The 21,226-nt window shown below is 40.2% G+C and overlaps 1 protein-coding gene across 1 annotated transcript; it reads right to left on the reverse strand.

The window, feature by feature from the left end:
* Positions 1 to 604: 604 nt before the first annotated feature.
* Positions 605 to 20,935, reverse strand: LOC117510886 (mitogen-activated protein kinase 1-like; the record flags this gene model as incomplete). Its single annotated transcript, XM_034170782.1, is given in 11 exon segments — positions 605 to 1,590; positions 6,664 to 6,792; positions 6,966 to 7,075; positions 8,104 to 8,169; positions 8,172 to 8,234; positions 12,746 to 12,799; positions 12,802 to 12,859; positions 13,275 to 13,391; positions 14,080 to 14,183; positions 14,186 to 14,268; positions 20,736 to 20,935. Coding segments are annotated over 10 exon segments (972 nt in total), but the record flags the coding sequence as incomplete, so codon positions are not given.
* Between the last annotated feature and the right edge of the window lie 291 nt (positions 20,936 to 21,226).

Genomic DNA, 21,226 nt, shown 5'->3' on the forward strand with positions numbered 1-21,226 from the left:
TCAAAATGTGCAATTTAAAGCAACCTTATAGAGAGCTAAATGATCTGAAAGGCGACCTGTGAGGTTTTGTTTTTCCCTCTTTATGGATTATCATGCCTGGATCTCATCTCTCTGGTCCAGGGAGACTTTTTTTGACTGGTCTAAACACAGATCTATGGTTATTCTCCTACTGCAGCCACATCCAGATTTTTTAGCATGCAGATGTAAAATGGCCAAAAAAAAACAACAAACAAACAAGAAAAAATGAGTAGGTTAAAATCCAAAGCAGCATGGCAGAAATGTAAGAGCAACAGATGACAAGAAACAACTAAATGCAGAATGCTAAAGTAAAGAAATGGATGCAAAAAACAAACAAAAACAAACAAACTAAAAGCACCATGCGATATTGGGAAGTGTGATCATACCACAAAGGTAGAACAGAAAGAGGCCGGGCTCCCGCCAAGGATGCGCCCAGCTGCGTGGCACTTAACATCGTCTTTGTATACAGAGCTTATAACAGTCATGCAAAGGGCACAGTATTATTCTAACAAGGCGATAGAGGGATACACAGACGGGAGAAGGAAAAGAAGACCAGGAGACCTGGGAGGCAAGGCAACACTTCCTCCTGACAAACCGTCTCCCCATGCCCACCACCCCACATGGAAACGATCACACTGTGTACACACAGATGGGTGCTTCTGTGGCCTAAATGGACTTTTACTTTCTCATGACTGGAGTTAAAATTAGTAGAAAACCTTAAAATGCACCTGATGGCTTGAACCTGATCGCTCACTGAAGCCAATGAGACGTGAACAGACACTTTTTTTTGTCATTGTTTACAACAAGGACAAGGCTATAAATTCATTAAGTCCCCATCTGTCATCATGCTTTCCATTAAAATATTTCAAGACTATGATTTCTATATATTTATATGCATACATTTGCATTTGGGACTTCTGTACGTTAATGATTAAAATATAGTTACCACGCCCTGTGACAGCTTGGCAGCCGATTACATGATTTCATTGCATAAATCAGTTGATTAATTCGGATTTGTCTTTTTCCAGACAAAAAGTGAATTAAAAAAAAACAAACAAAAAAAAACAAATCACATATCCCTTGTATGATTATGTCAAAGGGTAGAACATACAAAAGAGCGTTTTGATGAATAATTCTTAGAACCTGCTCACTCAGACGTAATCTGGCAGGGCAGCATCGGCAGGTTTACGACGACGACAGCCGCGCCGATGAACACCACAGCTAAACTATCGGACAAGACAAAAAGGTCCTGAAGAGGAGCAGCCAGAGCCAAAGCCTTAGAGACACATAATTTTGTTCATCTTGGCTAAAATCACCCCAAACTGTAAGCTGTGATGTCACCCACCTCCCCCTCAATTCAAGGTGAGAGAGAGAGAGAGAGCGAGAAAGAGAGAGAGCGAGAGACTGATTGATTCCTGACGCCATTCCTGAGCAAAGTGGACTTGACGAGTGAGACCTAAGGAATCCAGGAGATGTGGACAACAGGAGTGGAACAATGAAAACAAAAGTCGCAGCAACAGTGTGGAGGTGGGGAGGAGCGGTGGCAACGCTGAAGCCAGTCCACAGAATCATCTGGCGGGAGAAAGAAATGCTGCAGGTGTGATAAGATGTCAAACATCATTTAGTCATTTTAAGGAAAAAACAAAACAAAAACTGAAAACAAAAATGCTCACCCTCCCTGTCATAAAACAACTGGAATTTATTTGGTTAAAGCTGAACTTTTGTTCCCTGTGATTAGCAGACTCCATATGATTAATGGAGTCAGGAAAATTTATGTGTGTAACGCTGCAAAAACGACTCCATATTCATTAGGAACGAGGATGGAGAACAAGTTCCAGTTGAGAACGGTTTCCAAACATTTCAATCCATCAATATTCTCTTATTATTTGCTGGCATGTTAATCTGATGCTTCTGCGCTGCAAAGGTGTGTGTCATGATGTCACATCTGGCATCATGATGACTGCAACCAGCAAGGATGGAAACACCTTTTCCACAATCAGGGGTACCAAGAGACAGCAGTCCGAATTCTTACATCAGCCCTAAATCATATTCAAAATTGGCTTAACGGATCATGTCTGCAATTAAACATACAGAAAACTGTCTGTATGTATTTTTCCAAAAAGGCTTCCAATATTGAGTGCTCCAATGTGTACACTGGAGATGATGATCTGCAGTTAGTCAAAGAATTCAAATATTTGGGAGTGTTGCTGGATACTCTCCATCAAAAAAAATCAAGTTAAAATGATAACTAAAATAATCAAATATAATGTGTCAATGGCCCAGTCACACGGCACACGATTCCTGAACGAAGGGAAAAAGTAAAAAAAGTCACAATTCGTTGAGAAAAGGTGGACGAAAGAGCTTTTATCACTGAACAGTCTGCAAAGCAAGAGCGCAAAAGGGACGAAAGAGGAACTTAACAAAACCGAAGCTCACGATCTCGACGCTTTACTGAAACACTCCTGGAGCCACAGCTGGAGCAGTGTGTTTCTGGATCTCTGAGTTCCAGGACTCGGTGGTGGGAAGGAGCTCATAGCACCTGAGTCCTGGAGAAACTGCAAACAGAAGCTGTGGAGAACTGTGCGCACGTAGGTGGACCACCTGCTCCTCGTCCAGATCAAAAGAGGGATCATCTCCATCATCATCAGAATCCTCACCGTCTGTCGACACGCTGCGCGCTCCGTCTTTGTCCAATTAAAAAAACAAAAAAAAAACAAAAAGTGCACCGTGGTCACTGCTGTATCACTGTATTATGTTCTAAGCCATATATATTTATTTATAACAGAAAACTGTCAAAAGGGAGAATAAATATAAATATAAGTGTAAAGATGATTGAATATATCAGAGCAGTAAATTAATCAGTGCGTGTGAACGCGCACATTGACTCGTGCGATTATTCCACCAGCTGATCACTGATCCACAACATGAATTCTTCCTTCCAGAACAGCTCTTTATATAATCATTTTGATTCATCTGCCTGTTGCAACATGTACAGAAGGACTGGACTGTCATTCCTACACTCACATTGTTATACTTAATACAAACTAATAAACGCACGCAACAGCAGCTGCTGCTGCTGCATTCAAGTACTGTCGGAAATTACACAACTTTTTTGTTGTTTCAAATTCAACAGTTGCTTGTGGCAAAATAATTAATTATATCCACACAAAAGATTAATTCTGGCCAATGTAAGGTGCCTGAGCCCATTGAAGCTGCCCCCCCCCACATATATAAAAAAAATCCAAGCAAGCAGGCTGAGTGTGCCCTGTAATTTCCGACGTTACATGAAGCAGCAGCAGCCTCAGCGCTCAGAAACCGGCTTCTGCACTGTGTGAAAACATTCAGCTGCTCCAATGACGTCAAATTAAACAATAACGTTACAAAAACTACACAAACGTTTAAAAAACATCAAGAACGGCAGCAAAACAAGACAGACGAATTGAGGTTTTCGTTGCCTTTCATTCAAAATTTTCAACAGTTTAAAAATCCTGACGTAGCGCCAGCTGCAGGAATGAAGCTGCACGAAGGTTAAACGATGCCAACGACAGTCAAAGAAAGTCCAGATTTCTTGTTTCGTCAGGGCTTCGTCACCCTTCGTTAAGTGCTGTGTGACTGGGCCTTAACTTCAACCAAATAGAAGGTCAATGACAGATCAGGCTGCTATGATGCTTTTGCACCATGTAGGTTACTGCGTAACCAGCTGGTCTTTGACCAGTGTGACAATTCTAAAACTGAAATGCTTTACAAAAGAGCTTTGAAAATTTGATGAGATGCAGACACACAATGCTCCAGCTGTGGCTCCAGGCATGTTTCGTTAAATCTGAAAACTACTCAGAGCTTCATAGTGGAGAAGGATTTTCTTTCACCAAAACAGATCAAATCTAGCCTTGCAAATCAGATGTACCTTTTGGCAATCTGTAGTCTTCTTTTTAAGAAAATCCTCCTCTGTATCACTTCATCATGAAGCTGTATAACTGGTGATACAAAATGCAAAACATGCACTGTGCACAATTCTTCAATCAGTCACAGAAGCCTGTAACTTCTTCAGGGTTGTCTGGGTGTCTTTCCTCACTCTTCTTCTCCTTGCACAGTCACTCAGTTTTTGAGAACTGTCTACTCCATGCAGATTTACCACAGACTGTCATACTGTTTGTATTTCTTAGTAATTGATGTAAATAAAGTAATAAAGACATATTCAGCGGCAGCTTTACCATCAGAGAGCCTTGTCCACAACTACCACAAAAGAATCCAAGCTGTCACTGATGTTAAAGGGGGCAACACACGGTATTATGAACATGGGGGGTATGTAAACTTCTGATCAGGGTCATTTGGGTAGTTTCTGTTGTCATTATGATTTAAATAGCGTAAACACAGTTGTTTGACAATAAATGGCTTCACCCAACCACTAACCAAGAGGGAAAAACCTTTTGTACTATCATTCATATTCTCTGAAAAACGGCCAAAAAGTAATTTCTTAGTTTTATTTTTATTTTAATAATAAATAAATTAGCAATAAATAATAATTTGCAAAAAAAAAAAAAAAACTTTTTTCATGTTGTCATTACAGGGTGTAGTGAGTAGAATTTTAAGTGGGAAAAAAATTGAATTTACTTTTATTTTGGAATAAGGCTGTAACATAATATGTGGAAAAAGTACTGTGAATACTTTCCGGATGCACTGCATGTATTGTCAGTTTATGAAGCTGGTATATCATCACACTTAAGTGTTAATTACTATTTAAAACTTAATATTTTAGCTCAGAGACTAAATCTGGCAGAAAATAAATCAGGAGTTGAAGAAATATTGATGAGCATGTGAATGTTAGCAACAATAACTACCTCAAGTTCAAAATACCCTGGTTGAAGATATTTTACAGCAACAAAATATACATACTGGTGTTTTTTATATATAAAAATATGGATGCTTGCAATAGGTTTATGTAATTATGTGATCACAGAATTTCTTTTTTTTTTTTTTTTTTTATATATATACCATTGGGCATATGTCGTGTCAGTACACAATGGCATACAAAAAAAAAGAGCAACACAGATGGACACCTGATTGTGAAAAAAGTGAAACAGCTGCACTGATGGTGAAAACGTGCCCACTCTTCCATTTTGTCAGACAGAAATGTTATCAGGAATCAGTAAGGGAGAATCGGGCTGATGGGCAGCATCTATATTGAAGACAAAAATAAATAAATAAATAAATACAACATTTTCTCATCTCTTATAGTCAGCTCTGAAATTTGGGGTTCTAACAGATGCAAGTCATTTTTGGGGGTCCATGTTGGAATCCTGTAAAATACTGACAGTTCTATCAAGTTGCATGTGGAGCCTTGTGGTCGGCTGCCCGTAAAGGGGGTGTGTTTTACAGAGCAAGTCGCCCTGATGCATCAACAGGTAGCAGTATCAGTCAGCGGCTAAGAGCCTCAAATATTATTAATGGGGGGTGAGAGACCTTCAAGGTTTGCAAAAACTGTGTTATTAAGTGTTATTTCAAGAGGGGTAATGTAGCTGCTGTCAAAGGCAACTGCCATATATTTAATTCATTATTTTAACACGCTTGTAAAAAGACAAATACATAGTATTGTTTCATTTAAAACATTGAAGAATAAATAAGTAATCATTTCAAGTAAATTCATGTAAATATAGTTCATTCATTTTGGATAAAAACACTTCAAGAAGAAGGAGAACTTATGTTTTGTTCTGCACATTCAGGGGATATAGTTAAATGGTGCACATTAGAAGACAAGAGAAGAAGCCTCTTGCGTTGACAGGAAGCTGTGTGTGAAGTCACCTTTGTTCATTTTGAGTAAATGCAGCCAATGAGGTAATTTTTTTGTTGGTTTCTGTGGTACTGCTTTATTCATATGCTTACGTGAATTTCTATTTCATTTTGTGTAAGTTCTCTGTATTTTTGTGAGTTAATTTATGTTTTTATGTTTCTCTGTCTTAGTTCTGATGGCATTATGGAGGCATACTGGGGCATGTGAAGGCATGTTGGCCAAAATAAATGTCTGTTAAAACCCAAGAATGATGTTGAGCAAAACTCAAAAGGAGTAACACATAGGTTTGTGCTTGTGCTCTGTATTCCAACACTAATGTAACACCTATTTAAGTACTGAGTGGATGCAGCAACTACACAGGGTCTACATTTGAGTGCAACTGTTACATAGTCAGATATTATTTTAAACAGTTGTAATGTGATGTTAATTAATATTTGAGTTTTCTGTTGAGTGACATGACATTTTAAATAAATATTCTTAAAGTCAGGGCATTAGACTTGGTACCAAGGGGGGGGGGATTATCAAGAAATCTCCAGCAATAACATGCTGTAATTCTGACACTGTTCACTTGACATGAATGTTATTACTCTTAAATTAAAGCTGACAGTTGGCATTAAAACTACATGTTTGCAGTTATGTCCAATTAGCAAAAACTACATCTATGTTAAACTATATGTGCACCAATCTGTACATTTCAGACATTGAGAGTTTATTTAAAGCAGTAGAGGTGAGTGCATAAGCTCCCTGGTCAATTTACCTTAAAAATGTTTTTCTTAGTCATCAGCGTCTGCTGTTGTTCAGTGTTGGATTTTATTAGTGAATAAGTTTTAGGTTGAACTACAGGGATATGGAGCTACCTGTGTCAAACGTTAGGACCTAAAGGTGGTCTGGAAACGTGCAGTTTCTTCAAAGATGAGCTCCTTCAGTGTCTCTTTGGGAAGGTCATCCAGCTCCATGTCAAACTTGAATGGGGCCTCAGCAACAGGCTACAGAGATGATTTATTGTCAGACTTAAACAGTGCATATGTTCCATCAGAAGTCTCAGTGAGTTATACAAACAGGAAAATCTAATACACAACTGTTTAAACGGTTACAATTTATAATGGATTATTACTATACTATTAATCCCACTTTAAAGCCATTTGAGGTGAAATCTGACCTCATCTGTCGGGTCGTAGTATTGCTCCAGGTATGGGTGTGCTAGGGCCTCCTCCACTTCAATCCTCTTGTGAGGGTTAAAGGTGAGCATCTTGTCCAACAGGTCAAGAGCTGACACACACACACACACACGTTACAAAATGCAGATTCGATAAAAAAAAAAATAATAATAATTTTGCTGATTTGAAGTCTGATCAAAGAATAATTAACACTCCTTGCCAGGAGAGGGCACCAACATATGGTATGAACTGCTTGGAGCATTTTCAGAGAAAACTGGTGCACACACCTTTTTAATATGATGGATTTAATGAAAGTGAATAGTGTATAAAGTGAATAAAAAAGCAACATGTTGTAAAATCAAAGTGCAGTCAAAATGTCTTCAATGATTAAATAACAGCAACAACATTGCAATCACTGGCAGACACCATAAAAAACAGAATAGTGGTGTCAAAGTGCTGACTTGGGGACCAGATGTGTCAATTTCATAAAGCCACCCACCATACATTCAGGATTTACTATCAAATCTCACCCCTGCTATTTTAAAAAGAAAGAATCATGAGGCTGTACAATGCTATAAAATAAGAAGTCCCTTTGGTTTCTCCCTTGTTTCATTTAGGGTCACCACAGGTGGATCTGCATGTTTATTTGGCACAGGTTTTATACTGGATACTCCTCCTGACACAACTTCACATTACATGAAGTATGGGCAGGGGTGGCCTTAATCACAGACTCAAATTCTTATTTTTTGAATTTCACAATTACCAAAACAGCATAAATCAGCTGCTGGTCAATGATGGCTAGCACCAGCAGCGTTATAGCAAGTGACCCCAAAATGTCTCTTTTGAAAGTTAAAAGTGAGGCTGACCAGCACCAAAGTCACTTGTACAATATATTGTTTGTGTTAAATGCAAGATTCAATGTATCTGCAAAGAGAATATCATCTTTCTCCAAATGCATGACAAAAAACAAAAAAAAACAAAACAAAATCACTGGACTTTTCCCCCATTGATGTTCAAGTCCCCCAACACAAAAAAAAGAACATATGTAGTTGCCCTGAAGTAGCTTGAAACCTAAATTCTGCTGACTTCAGAATGAGTGTGGACCATGTTTGTGAATGAACTTCAAAGTCTCGCTCTGACCTTTGGGATCAGCATTGGGAAACAGGCGGTTCCACGGCACCTTGCCGCGGTAAGGCAGCGACAAAGATAGTTCCTGGCTTTGATATTGATGATACAGTTGAGGTCTTCCTGTGAGGGGGAACCCAGGATCCCTGTGGGACAAAGACATAATGGCAAAGGGAGTTGGATCTTACTTTAAGTAGATCCCAATTAACAGCTCAAAATGAAGATGTTAGCTACGCGAGAAGTTTCTACAACAGTTTGGATTCACAAAAGTAGTGACAGATGGGACAGGCCATATGTGATCTCCCTGCAAGACAAATCAATCAATCAATCAATCAATTTTATTTATATAGCGCCAAATCACAACAAACAGTTGCCCCAAGGCGCTTTATATTGTAAGGCAAGGCCATACAATAATTATGTAAAACCCCAACGGTCAAAACAACCCCCTGTGAGCAAGCACTTGGCTACAGTGGGAAGGAAAAACTCCCTTTTAACAGGAAGAAACCTCCAGCAGAACCAGGCTCAGGGAGGGGCAGTCTTCTGCTGGGACTGGTTGGGGCTGAGGGAGAGAACCAGGAAAAAGACATGCTGTGGAGGGGAGCAGAGATAAATCACTAATGATTAAATGCAGAGTGGTGCATACAGAGCAAAAAGAGAAAGAAACACTCAGTGCATCATGGGAACCCCCAAGCAGTCTAAGTCTATAGCAGCATAACTAAGGGATGGTTCAGGGTCACCTGATCCAGCCCTAACTATTAGCTTTAGCAAAAAGGAAAGTTTTAAGCCTAATCTTAAAAGTAGAGAGGGTGTCTGTCTCCCTGATCTGAATTGGGAGCTGGTTTCCACAGGAGAGGAGCCTGAAAGCTGAAGGCTCTGCCTCCATTCTACTCTTACAAACCCTAGGAACTACAAGTAAGCCTGCAGTCTGAGAGTGAAGCGGTCTATTGGGGTGATATGGTACTAAGAGGTCCCTAAGATAAGATGGGACCTGATTATTCAAAACCTTATAAGTAAGAAGAAGAATTTTAAATTCTATTCTAGAATTAACAGGAAGCCAATGAAGAGAGGCCAATATGGGTGAGATATGCTCTCTCCTTCTAGTCCCCGTTAGTACTCTAGCTGCTGCATTTTGAATTAACTGAAGGCTTTTCAGGGAACTTTTAGGACAACCTGATAATAATGAATTACAATAGTCCAGCCTAGAAGAAATAAATGCATGAATTAGTTTTTCTGCATCACTCTGAGACAAGACCTTTCTAATTTTAGAGATATTGCGTAAATGCAAAAAACGCAGTCCTACATATTTGTTTAATATGCGCTTTGAATGACATATCCTGATCAAAAATGACTCCAAGATTTCTCACAGTATTACTAGAGGTCAGGGTAATGCCATCCAGAGTAAGGATCTGGTTAGACACCATGTTTCTAAGATTTGTGGGGCCAAGTACAATAACTTCAGTTTTATCTGAGTTTAAAAGCAGGAAATTAGAGGTCATCCATGTCTTTATGTCTGTAAGACAATCCTGCAGTTTAGCTAATTGGTGTGTGTCCTCTGGCTTCATGGATAGATAAAGCTGGGTATCATCTGCGTAACAATGAAAATTTAAGCAATGCCGTCTAATAATACTGCCTAAGGGAAGCATGTATAAAGTGAATAAAATTGGTCCTAGCACAGAACCTTGTGGAACTCCATAATTAACCTTAGTCTGTGAAGAATATTCCCCATTTACATGAACAAATTGTAATCTATTAGATAAATATGATTCAAACCACCGCAGCGCAGTGCCTTTAATACCTATGGCATGCTCTAATCTCTGTAATAAAATTTTATGGTCAACAGTATCAAAAGCAGCACTGAGGTCTAACAGAACAAGCACAGAGACGAGTCCACTGTCCGAGGCCATAAGAAGATCATTTGTAACCTTCACTAATGCTGTTTCTGTACTATGATGAATTCTAAAACCTGACTGAAACTCTTCAAATAGACCATTCCTCTGCAGATGATCAGTTAGCTGTTTTACAACTACCCTTTCAAGAATTTTTGAGAGAAAAGGAAGGTTGGAGATTGGCCTATAATTAGCTAAGATAGCTGGGTCAAGTGATGGCTTTTTAAGTAATGGTTTAATTACTGCCACCTTAAAAGCCTGTGGTACATAGCCAACTAATAAAGATAGATTGATCATATTTAAGATCGAAGCATTAAATAATTTTAGGGCTTCCTTGAGCAGCGTGGTAGGAATGGGGTCTAATAGACATGTTGATAGTTTGGATGAAGTAACTAATGAAAATAACTCAGACAGAACAATCTGAGAGAAAGAGTCTAACCAAATACCGGCATCACTGAAAGCAGCCAAAGATAACGATACGTCTTTGGGATGGTTATGAGTAATTTTTTCTCTAATAGTTAAAATTTTATTAAAGTTAAAGGAATACTCGGCTCAATAGAGCTCTGACTCTTTGTCAGCCTGGCTACAGTGCTGAAAAGAAACCTGGATTGTTCTTATTTTCTTAAATTAGTGATGAGTAGTAAGATGTCCTACCTTTACGGAGGGCTTTTTTATAGAGCAACAGACTCTTTTTCAGGTTAAGTGAAGATCTTCTAAATTAGTGAGACGCCATTTCCTCTCCAACTTACGGGTTATCTGCTTTAAGCTGCGAGTTTGAGAGTTATACCACGGAGTCAGGCACTTCTGATTTAAAGCTCTCTTTTTCAGAGGAGCTACAGCATCCAAAGTTGTCTTCAATGAGGATGTAAAACTACTGACGAGATACTCTATCTCACTTACAGAGTTTAGGTAGCTACTCTGCACTGTGTTGGTATATGGCATTAGAGAACATAAAGAAGGAATCATATCCTTAAACCTAGTTACAGCGCTTTCTGAAAGACTTCTAGTGTAATGAAACTTATTCCCACTGCTGGGTAGTCCATCAGAGTAAATGTAAATGTTATTAAGAAATGATCAGACAGAAGGGAGTTTTCAGGGAATACTGTTAAGTCTTCAATTTCCATACCATAAGTCAGAACAAGATCTAAGATATGATTAAAGTGGTGGGTGGACTCATTTACATTTTGAGCAAAGCCAATTGAGTCTAATAATAGATTAAATGCAGTGTTGAGGCTGTCATTCTCAGCATCTGTGTGGATGTTAAAATCGCCCACTATAATTATCTTATCTGAGCTAAGCACTAAGTCAGACAAAAGGTCTGAAAATTCACAGAGAAACTCACAGTAACGACCAGGTGGATGATAGATAATAAATAAAACTGGTTTTTGGGACTTCCAATTTGGATGGACAAGACTAAGAGTCAAGCTTTCAAATGAATTAAAGCTCTGTCTGGGTTTTGGATTAATTAATAAGCTGGAATGGAAGATTGCTGCTAATCCTCCGCCTCGGCCCGTGCTATGAGCATTCTGGCAGTTAGTGTGACTCGGGGGTGTTGACTCATTTAAACTAACATATTCATCCTGCTGTAACCAGGTTTCTGTAAGGCAGAATAAATCAATGTTGATCAATTATTATATCATTTACTAACAGGGACTTAGAAGAGAGAGACCTAATGTTTAACAGACCACATTTAACTGTTTTAGTCTGTGGTGCAGTTGAAGGTGCTATATTATTTTTTCTTTTTGAATTTTTATGCTTAAATAGATTTTTGCTGGTTATTGGTGGTCTGGGGAGCAGGCACCATTTCTACGGGGATGGGGTAATGAGGGGATGGCAGGGGGAGAGAAGCTGCAGAGAGGTGTGTAAGACTACAACTCTGCTTCCTGGTCCCAACCCTGGATAGTCACAGTTTGGAGGATTTAAGAAAATTGGCCAGATTTCTAGAAATGAGAGCTGCTCCATCCAAAGTGGGATGGATGCCGTCTCTCCTAACAAGACCAGGTTTTCCCCAGAAGCTTTGCCAATTATCTATGAAGCCCACCTCACCTCAGACACAGAAGTACAAGCTGATAAATGTACTTTATCAACCGTCTATCTACTGGCACCAAGATGTTGTCGCTACTGACGATTCATGAATTTATCACTTACTTGGTTGAATCGTGGGTGATGCTGTGCCAAGAAATCAAAATTTGGGTGTGGGCTATAGCCATTTATAAAAATCACGAAATCCATAAAAAAAAAGAGAAAAAAAAAAAGAAAAATACACAGCAGGTATACAGCAGTGCATAGTTACTTACTGTCCAGCAAAGAGCGTGGACAGGCAACTGGATCTCTCCCTGATCATCTGCAGCAGCCACTGATTCTCAAGATCAGCGTATCAAGTTGCTACATGTACACAATAGGTCTGCTCACCTGTGCCTATGGCAAGAGAAACTAGTGGCTGCTGTAACCTGAGCACGAGGTCACCTGTGCCTACGGCAAAACAAACTAGTGGCTGCTGTAACTTGAGCATCGACATGATACATTGCTATTTTTACATTTAAAACTCACATGCAAAACAAGCGCAGAAAGGAGATATCCCAAATCCCTAAAATTGCAAGTACAGCCTGCTTCTGGACAGTGTTTGGAAAATATCTGAATGATAATTGCATTACTTTAATGAAAATGATACCACTTTGTACTTCACCTTATGACTGTCAATGTAAAAAGCGGGAAGATAATAACATAATCCCCCGCAGACCTTCGGCCAGCGCAGGATAAAAAAGTCTTACCCAGAATGTGGTTAAGCTGATCCAAGTAATGCTTCCCAGGAAAAATTGGCCGGTGGACAACATCTCTGCCAAGATGCACCCCACTGACCAGATGTCTATGGACTTGGTGTAGCCCTGAGAATGAGGTAAAATGATGATTATTCTGTAAGTACATATCAAATGTTTGAGTCTTCCCATCCTGCCAACTCTACCATAAGCACACTTTACCCAAGATGAGGAATCAAATACCCAACCCTCTTGACTTGTAATTTCACAATTCAGATTGTTTGGAAGGATACAGAAAGCTAAGTTAAACTAAGATTACATATAATGAGGATTGAAAATTAATTTCTTGACTCAAGTTTTAAACTATAACACTAAGTGTGTAGTACAAACAGTACTGGTACATTTTGCTTCACAAACACCAAGTTTCTCATTGAAAATATGAACAGTGACTATTTTTGTTGCACAGTATAATTGGCCTAAAACATCCAAACCACTGACAAAAGAAGAAACAAGCCAGACATTTACAGTGCATGAGGACACATACCTTGGAGTTGAGCATGATCTCTGGTGCTCTGTACCAACGGGTGGCTACATACTCCGTCAGGAATCCAGTGTGATCGTGGTCGGGATCAGCCACACGAGCCAAACCAAAATCACAGATCTGAGGAAAGACGAGTCACAGCACAGTATATATCGCATGGTTTGCTCAGGGAGGTTGGTAAGATTAGACCTTAACCTTGTGAAGCGCCATGGGGCGACTCTTGTGATTTGGAGCTATACCAATAAACTGAGCTGAAATACTGCTGAGGGCAGCACAGTGGTTAGCCGTCAGCATGGTTGCCTCAGAGCAAGACGGTGGTGGGAAGGTCATGGATTTGATTCCACTTGGGGCCTTTCTGTGTGGAGTTTGCATGTCTCACTGTGTTTTGCGTGGGTTCCCTCCGTGTGCTCCGGCTTCCACCCACATCCAAAGACTTGCAGGTTAGATGAATTGGAACTTTAAAATTGTATGTAAGTGTGCATGTGGGTGTGAATGCGTTTGTCTATATGTGGCCCTGCGACACACTGGTGTCCTGTCCAGGGTGTACCCCGCCTCACGCTCCATGACTGCTATGATAGGCTCCAGCGCCCCCCCCTTAACCCTTAATTGGAGTAAGCAGTTGAAGACGAGTGAGTGGTGTGTGCGCGCGTATATATATATAAAATTTTAGAAAAATGACTATCTCTGTGACATTCAATAAAGGTGGATGGTCACATGAAAAACAGCACTGACACCTGTATCCATCACTGAACATCAATATTTCAATCTTAAAGTAATTAACACTTCAGAAAAATGCATAAGCTACTACCTTGAGATCACAGGTGGTGTTGAGCAGAAGGTTGGAAGGCTTCAGGTCACGATGCAGGACATTGGCAGAGTGGATATACTTGAGCCCTCGTAGGATCTGATAGAGAAGTAGCAGATGTGGTCGTTGCTCAGGTGTTGAGTCTTCAGAAGCTTGTACAGGTCTGTCTCCATGAGATCCTGTACAATGTAACTGTACAGTTCTGGGTTAAAGAATTTCACTGCTTCTCAAACCATTCCTCTGTACGTTTGTGTAATCATTAAAACAACAACAAAAAACATTTCTGTCTTTCCATCTTCCGTACAAAACAGGACCTGACTGGGCAACAACTCCATGAATATCACTGGTCTTTAGATGTGAGTGTTTTAAAGAGCTCTTGCTATATAGCTACAACTTACTCAATTTTAATTTATTTCATTTTATATAGCGCCAAATCACAAAGCTGCCTCAAGGCAGCTTGACACAAGGGCTAACCCTTACCAACCTAGAGCGATCACATCTTCCTGAAAGCTCCTTGTGAAGGAAGAGCTCACTTCTGGTTAGCACGAGATATTTTATCCGTAAGTGTCTGTCTTTTTTGTTTCTGTGCAGGATTATCTTGTCTGGCAAACAGAAAGCAGCAAGCAGAGTGGCTGCTCGCTTCGCTCACAGCTATTCCATCAGAAAATATAGGCTAGAAATACATTCACTACATCAAAGTGAGTAAGAGCCCAACTGACCAGCTTACAATGACAACTAGCAGCTTACACTAAATACACAGAAAGTGTTAATTATGTAACAAACATCTCTTAAGATTTTACAACGACTAATGGGCCCCAGCAACCTCAGCTTTCCTTCAAACTTTATTTGACATTTTTAAGTTCATTAATATTTAAAGCACAAACTGACTTTGATACACCATCAGTTTTCAACACCAATGTCTCCTTATGACTTAATATAACTGCAGTAAAATGAACTACCACATTTACCTTAAAACAGTCAGAACAGGGGTGATCAAAATTATTGTAAAATATCCAATTATACCATTTTTTATATTAGGTCCTGAGGCACATTGGTGCTGGTGCTTATCTTTGGACTCCACAGTGAGAAACAGATGACAGTCTATGACTCCTCCTGGGTGAATGACAGTCCATCACAGGTTACGCCCCAAAGGAAGACTGGTGGTACCCATGTACAGCTGGGTGGACTGAGACAATGTAGATGAAGTGTCTTGTCTAGGAACACAAAAGTAGCATGACCGGGAATGGAACCCAGGTCCACATACTAGGATCCCAACCCCTATCCCACTAATTGTAATCATAATGTTGTATATTATTAATAACCTCAAATAACTGTTACCTAAAGTGTACAACTACACACTGAGGCAGCTACCTGTCACAGCAAAATATACATCTCCAACATTTTGGTTATTGCATGTTCTGTCAACCTTGTGTTGTGCTTTTGTTTTGTCTTGTTAGAATGGTGTCCGGCAGATGGTCAACCCACTGACTCTGGTTTGTTTGACGTTTCTTCCTATAATCAAAATATACTGAAAATGTTTTTCCTTATTGTTCTTGCCAATGTGCTTGCTCATGGCATAGGTCAGGTCCAGAACTTACTCATGTATAGCAATTTGAAGTAACATGCTATGATTTGGGCTTACATAATCAAATGGAATTTTTGGTTGCTCCAGCGTCCTCCCACTTCCAAAGGTATGCAGGTTAGTTGAACTGGAAACTCTGAAACTTACTGTAGGTGTAAGTGAGTGTGATTGGGTTGTCTATTTGCTGGCTATGCGATAGACTGACAGCCTGTCCAGAGTACAGCCTGCCTATACTCTGAGGATCTGATGGCTTGGGGAGGTGATGGTCTAGTGGTTAAGCAGTGGGCTTCAGACCACACAATCCTCTGTTCAAACCCCAGTCTGGCTGCACAATCAATATGGACCCTTGGGCAAGGTCCTTAATCCCCAAATTGCTCCCGGTATGTAGTGAGTGTCTTGCATGGCAGCACCCTGACATCGGTGTGCCAGTGTGTCTGTGTGAATGGCCAAATGCGAGGCGTCATTGTAGAGTGCTTTGAGCTTCTGATATAGACTGAAAAGCGCTATATAAATGCAGTCCATTTAGTACCTTTCACTCAGTGGGTGCTGGGAGAGACCCCATAACCATTAACAGGAGTAAGAAGGTTCAGAAAAATGAATGAATGGTGTGTCGCAGTGTTTTCCTCTTCAAATATAAGGATTTCCTGACCAACAGACCTCAGAATGTCAGGATGGGGAATCTGACATCTGGCACCATAACCATGAACACAGGCACACTGCAGGGGTGTGTGCTCAGTCCAGCACTTTTCACTCTTCACCCAGGACTGTGTCACCCACTCACTCCTCCAACTCCCTCATAAGGTTTGCAGATGACACGACAGTGGTACGCCTGATCAGGGAAATAACGAGACCTGGTAAAGGGAGGAGAACAAACACCTGACAGAGTGGTGTGCAGACAAGGACCTGGTCCTCAATACCACCAAAACCAAGGAGGTCATCATAGACTTCGGTACATTCCCTCTTTGCTCCTCTGCTGTTGGGGAAGAGGGGGCCGTACTATAAGGACACAGGCTAATAGGCTAAGGAACAGTCTTTTCCCCAGAGCTGTAGCTTCCTTCAACCCACCCCGTCACCCATCCACAAACACAGACATTCAGTAACTGATATCAACATGTGCAATAAATAATACAGTCTGTTAACATAGAAAACTATCCTCCCTCACTAAGCATTAAGCACCTTAATAATTTATTAAGCACCTTTTTTGTATTAAGAAGGTCTTGCCATCCTGTTCAGCTGTCACTGTTTTTTTTTGTTTTTTAAGCTGCTGTTGTGTTGTTTTTGTGTATAGCTGTTTGGAAAGCGCCACCAGAATTTCATTGCAGAAATGCAATGACAATAAACATATAAACTGGTGGGTCATTCTCAAAGAAACCTTCTCTTATAACCAACCACACCTCAGCATATAGAGGACGTACCAGCTAGACAACTTTTTTTTTTTTTTTTTTTTTTTTTTTTTTTTTTAAGTATAGCCAACTCATTATGGAAAGAGAAATGCTCTAAAATAATTCAATATTATGAAATAACATAGAGCAATATTATGAATAAACTAACACTGACACGTTATTACAGTTCGCTTTCATAAAATTTATTAAAAGCCAGTTGATGAATTGGGTCACTGGCATGGTACACAGTTAGCTACAGACAGACTATGAATGGGTCAAGGTTTACTCATGAGACAGACAAATCAGTCATTCCAGAGCTGTTTCTTATTCTCTCTAATCAGATGGCTCTCTCACTGAATCTACATCCCTCCCACTGGTTCTGGTACTTGTCTGGCTCCCGATGACCTCTAGGTTGTGGCACATCTGACATCCCCTGTCTGCCACAAACCTAAATTGTAACACAAAATTTGAGTAACTGCTTGTAGCACACGAGCAGTTGGCACTGTGCCACAGTTATGAACCAGGCAGATCTTGCCAAGTAGTGTTCTGACACTAATTTGTGCTTCTTTTTGAACCATTTTGCTTATTTGTTTTGAGCATGACTCCAGTCGAAATAGCACCTACTGTTTTTTTTCTGCATAATAGTTCAGCTGATGGCAGCACAGTATTATGCATCTTTAAAACAGGAGAGTTTTGTGGTAGCCTGTAGTATAGATAGCTGTGTTACTAGCTAGCTAGCTAGCAACAGGGATGATCTCCAGGAAAAGCAATTTTCAATTTCAATCATTCATATAGTGCCAAATCACAACAAAGTTGCCTCAAGGTGCTTCACACAAGTAAGATCTAACCTTACTAACAGCCAGAGCAAGCACAGAGGCGACAGTGATAAGGAAAAACTCCATTTGAGGAAGAAACCTCAAGGAGACCCTCCATGACCAGTAAAAGATCAAGGACCGAGACGTCGCCCGGTATGGCGGAGCCGGGGTCCCACCCTGGAGCCAGGCCTGGGGTTGGGGCTCGCACGCGAGCGCCTGGTGGTCGGGCCTTAGCCCATGGGGCCCGGCCGGGCTCAGCCCGAAAGAGTGACGTGGGCCCACCCTTCTGTGGGTTCACCACCTGCAGAGGGCCAATCCTCACCTATGGTCATGAGATTTGGCTTATGACCGAAAGAACGAGATCGTGAGTACAAGCGGCCGAGATGAGTTTCCTCCGCAGGGTGGCTGGGCGCTCCCTTAGAGATAGGGTGAGGAGCTCGGTCACTCGGGAGGAGCTCGGAGTCGAGCTGCTGCTCCTCCATGTCGAAAGGAGTCAGTAGAGGTGGCTCGGGCATCTTTTCCGGATGCCCCCTGGACGCCTCGCTGGAGAGATGTTCCGGGCACGTCCCACTGGGAGGAGGCCCCGGGGAAGACCCAGGACACGCTGGAGGGACTACATCTCTCGGCTGCCTTGGGAACACCTTGGGGTTCCCCCGGAGGAGCTGGGGGAGGTGTGTGTGGATCGGGAGGTCTGGGCGGCTTTGCTTGAGCTGCTGCCCGCGACCCGACTCCGGATAAAGCGGAAGAAAATGGATGGATGGATGGACCTCAAGGAGACCAGACTCAAAGGGGTGACCCTCTGCAATCAAGAGCAAAGAATTACCAATCAGCATACAGTACAACCCACCCTTTAATTGGCTGACAAAGTCACTGAGATAAAATAAAAAGTGTTCCATGGCACTTGCAGAACTTGTTAAGCCTTATGTGCCTTCTTGTGTCCTACAGTGTGAGAATGGATGCCTGCACTGTGCACCAAAGGTTAAGAAGAAGTCACTTGGCTACAGAGGCTTTGCATATCATGCTTCAGTTATGTGGAACAGTTTGCGATTTGATATTAGAAAGTTCACTTCAGCTGATTATTTTAAAGGCACATCTTAAAACATTTTCTGTTGATGAAAAATTTTAAAAAATTGTGGTTTTTACCTTAGCTTCGACGCATTTGTTGATATATCTGATATGTTTGTATTTGGACCTTAACTGAATCATGATTGCGTTAATGAAGGAGTTGGTATATTTCAATGATTGTGTACACTGTGTATTTGATAATGGTGCTCCAGAACTTTTCAACTATGTTGTTATTCCTAGCAATATTTTTGTGGTTGGCTGGTAGGTATAACACACAGTTACTGAAACGTGTGGTGGGTTTTACAAATAAATCTGTATTCATAAACATGTAATTTTTTTCATTTGCAAAAAAAAAAAAGGGAATTTGAAAACTGAAAATTCTGTTAAGTGATTCAACACTTAGTGAATGTGTGGCACTTGGTGTTTATGCACATGTTCATGCCACACATTCGCAACAAGTACTGAATCACTTAACAGAATTTCAAGTTTTCAAATTGGTTTTTTTTTTTTTTTTTACAAATAAAGAAAAAACAATCACTGATGTCAGGAAACTAATGTACCCATAATCCAATGTGGCATGTGTGTCTAAATGCTAAAATCTTAAAAATCAGTGCATTACTTTAAAACTAAAACATATAGCTGATATTTTCACTTTGTAAAACGGCAGATGTGATGTTAATTTCAATAACTTGTCCGCAATTACTTTGTTTAAAATTATAACCATGTCAAAACTGTCTGCCTGTGCAAGACTCCAGTGAAATGACCAGCAGGTCTGTATGGTGTGAAGAGAAATTATCTTTTTCCCCTCTCTCCTTTCTCTCTGATCACCAGGTCTCTTTTGCTGAGAGAAGGCCGATCGGAGACAGAAGCGCCGATTCGTATCAGTAGCTGCCGTGCACTGAAGCCACTGAAAGTTAGCGGTTTAGCTTTTATCTGTAACTTCCGCTAAATTTTTTAGGAATTTATCGATTTAGCTTTATAAAAGTTAACTTTTCAGTTAGTGGGTTAATGGTTATCGAAGCTAACTTTTTGGTTAGCTGTGCCCACCACTGGGTAGTAAAAATCCATGTTACCGGTACAAAATGAATGGAAGTACAATTGAAACTGTAAAGGAGGAGAAAGATTTAGGTGAACTTGTAAATGACGTCATTTTTTTTTTCCAAATATATACGTATCTAATGCAGCAGTCAAAGCAAATAGAGTTTTTGGCACAATCAAGAGAACTTTTACTCATATTTCCAAATAATCTTTTGTTGATCTTATAAAAGTTATGTCAGATCTCAGAGTACTGTGTCCAGGTTTGGTCCCTCATCTTCAGAGAGACAAAAATGTATTATAAAAAGTTCAGAGGAGGGCTAGAAAAATTGTCCCAGAGTTGGTTGATTTACCATATGAAGAGAGATTAATACAACTGACGCTTAATGAATGAATTATGAATGTTGAAATTTTATCATTTTATTGCTGTACTGATGTCTTATCATAGAGAGCACTTTGAAACCTCTTGCATGAAAGTGCTGTATGAGTAAAATCATTATTAAAATATTTGTTAATGACATTTACTATTTAGTGCACTTTGGAGTTCAATAACCCATAGCCATTAGATGGCTACAGACTATTACTTTTATCAGTGGTCATTTAAGATGATGAATCTTGTCCGATACTAAAGCCTTCAGTATATCAAGATCTCTCCAAACTTCACCAATTAGCTAAAACTGAAATCTTGCAAAAATGCTTCTTTCAAATTACAATTTCAAGGCAGAAGCAGTTTATTGTTCAGCCCAAAGGAAACCTTAGCTTGGTTAGGAAAAAGGATACACATCCTTCATCTGGTCAATGGTTGGTGTGCGGATAATGTCATTGATTCCAATAATGTTCTCATGTTTGAAGCGTAGAAGGATTTTGATCTCTCTCAAAGTGCGTTGGCAGTACGTCTGGTGCTCAAAAGGGCTGATCTTCTTTATGGCCACACGTATCTTGTTGTCCCGATCATAGGCAGAACTGGACAGATACAAAAATCAAAATAAATCCAAAATTCTGACAAACTGCACATGAAACCAACAGAAAAGTCAATACAGCAATATCCAAATATTTATCATCCTAAGAATTCATGGGTCAAATCTTAGAGATAACTGATTAATTTGGATGTTTGGGATACCCACGATCCAACCATGCTTGGAATTTGTAATACAAACATGGCATGAGGCACACTGCATAAAACAGAATGCCATGCTTGTAGGTATTGCTCAACTTGCATAACCTGCAGTCAGAGTAGTTTAACCGCTGCTCTTCATTTAAGCAGCTCACTG

This window comes from Thalassophryne amazonica, chromosome 5, assembly GCF_902500255.1.
Source record: "Thalassophryne amazonica chromosome 5, fThaAma1.1, whole genome shotgun sequence".
NCBI lineage: Eukaryota > Metazoa > Chordata > Actinopteri > Batrachoidiformes > Batrachoididae > Thalassophryne > Thalassophryne amazonica.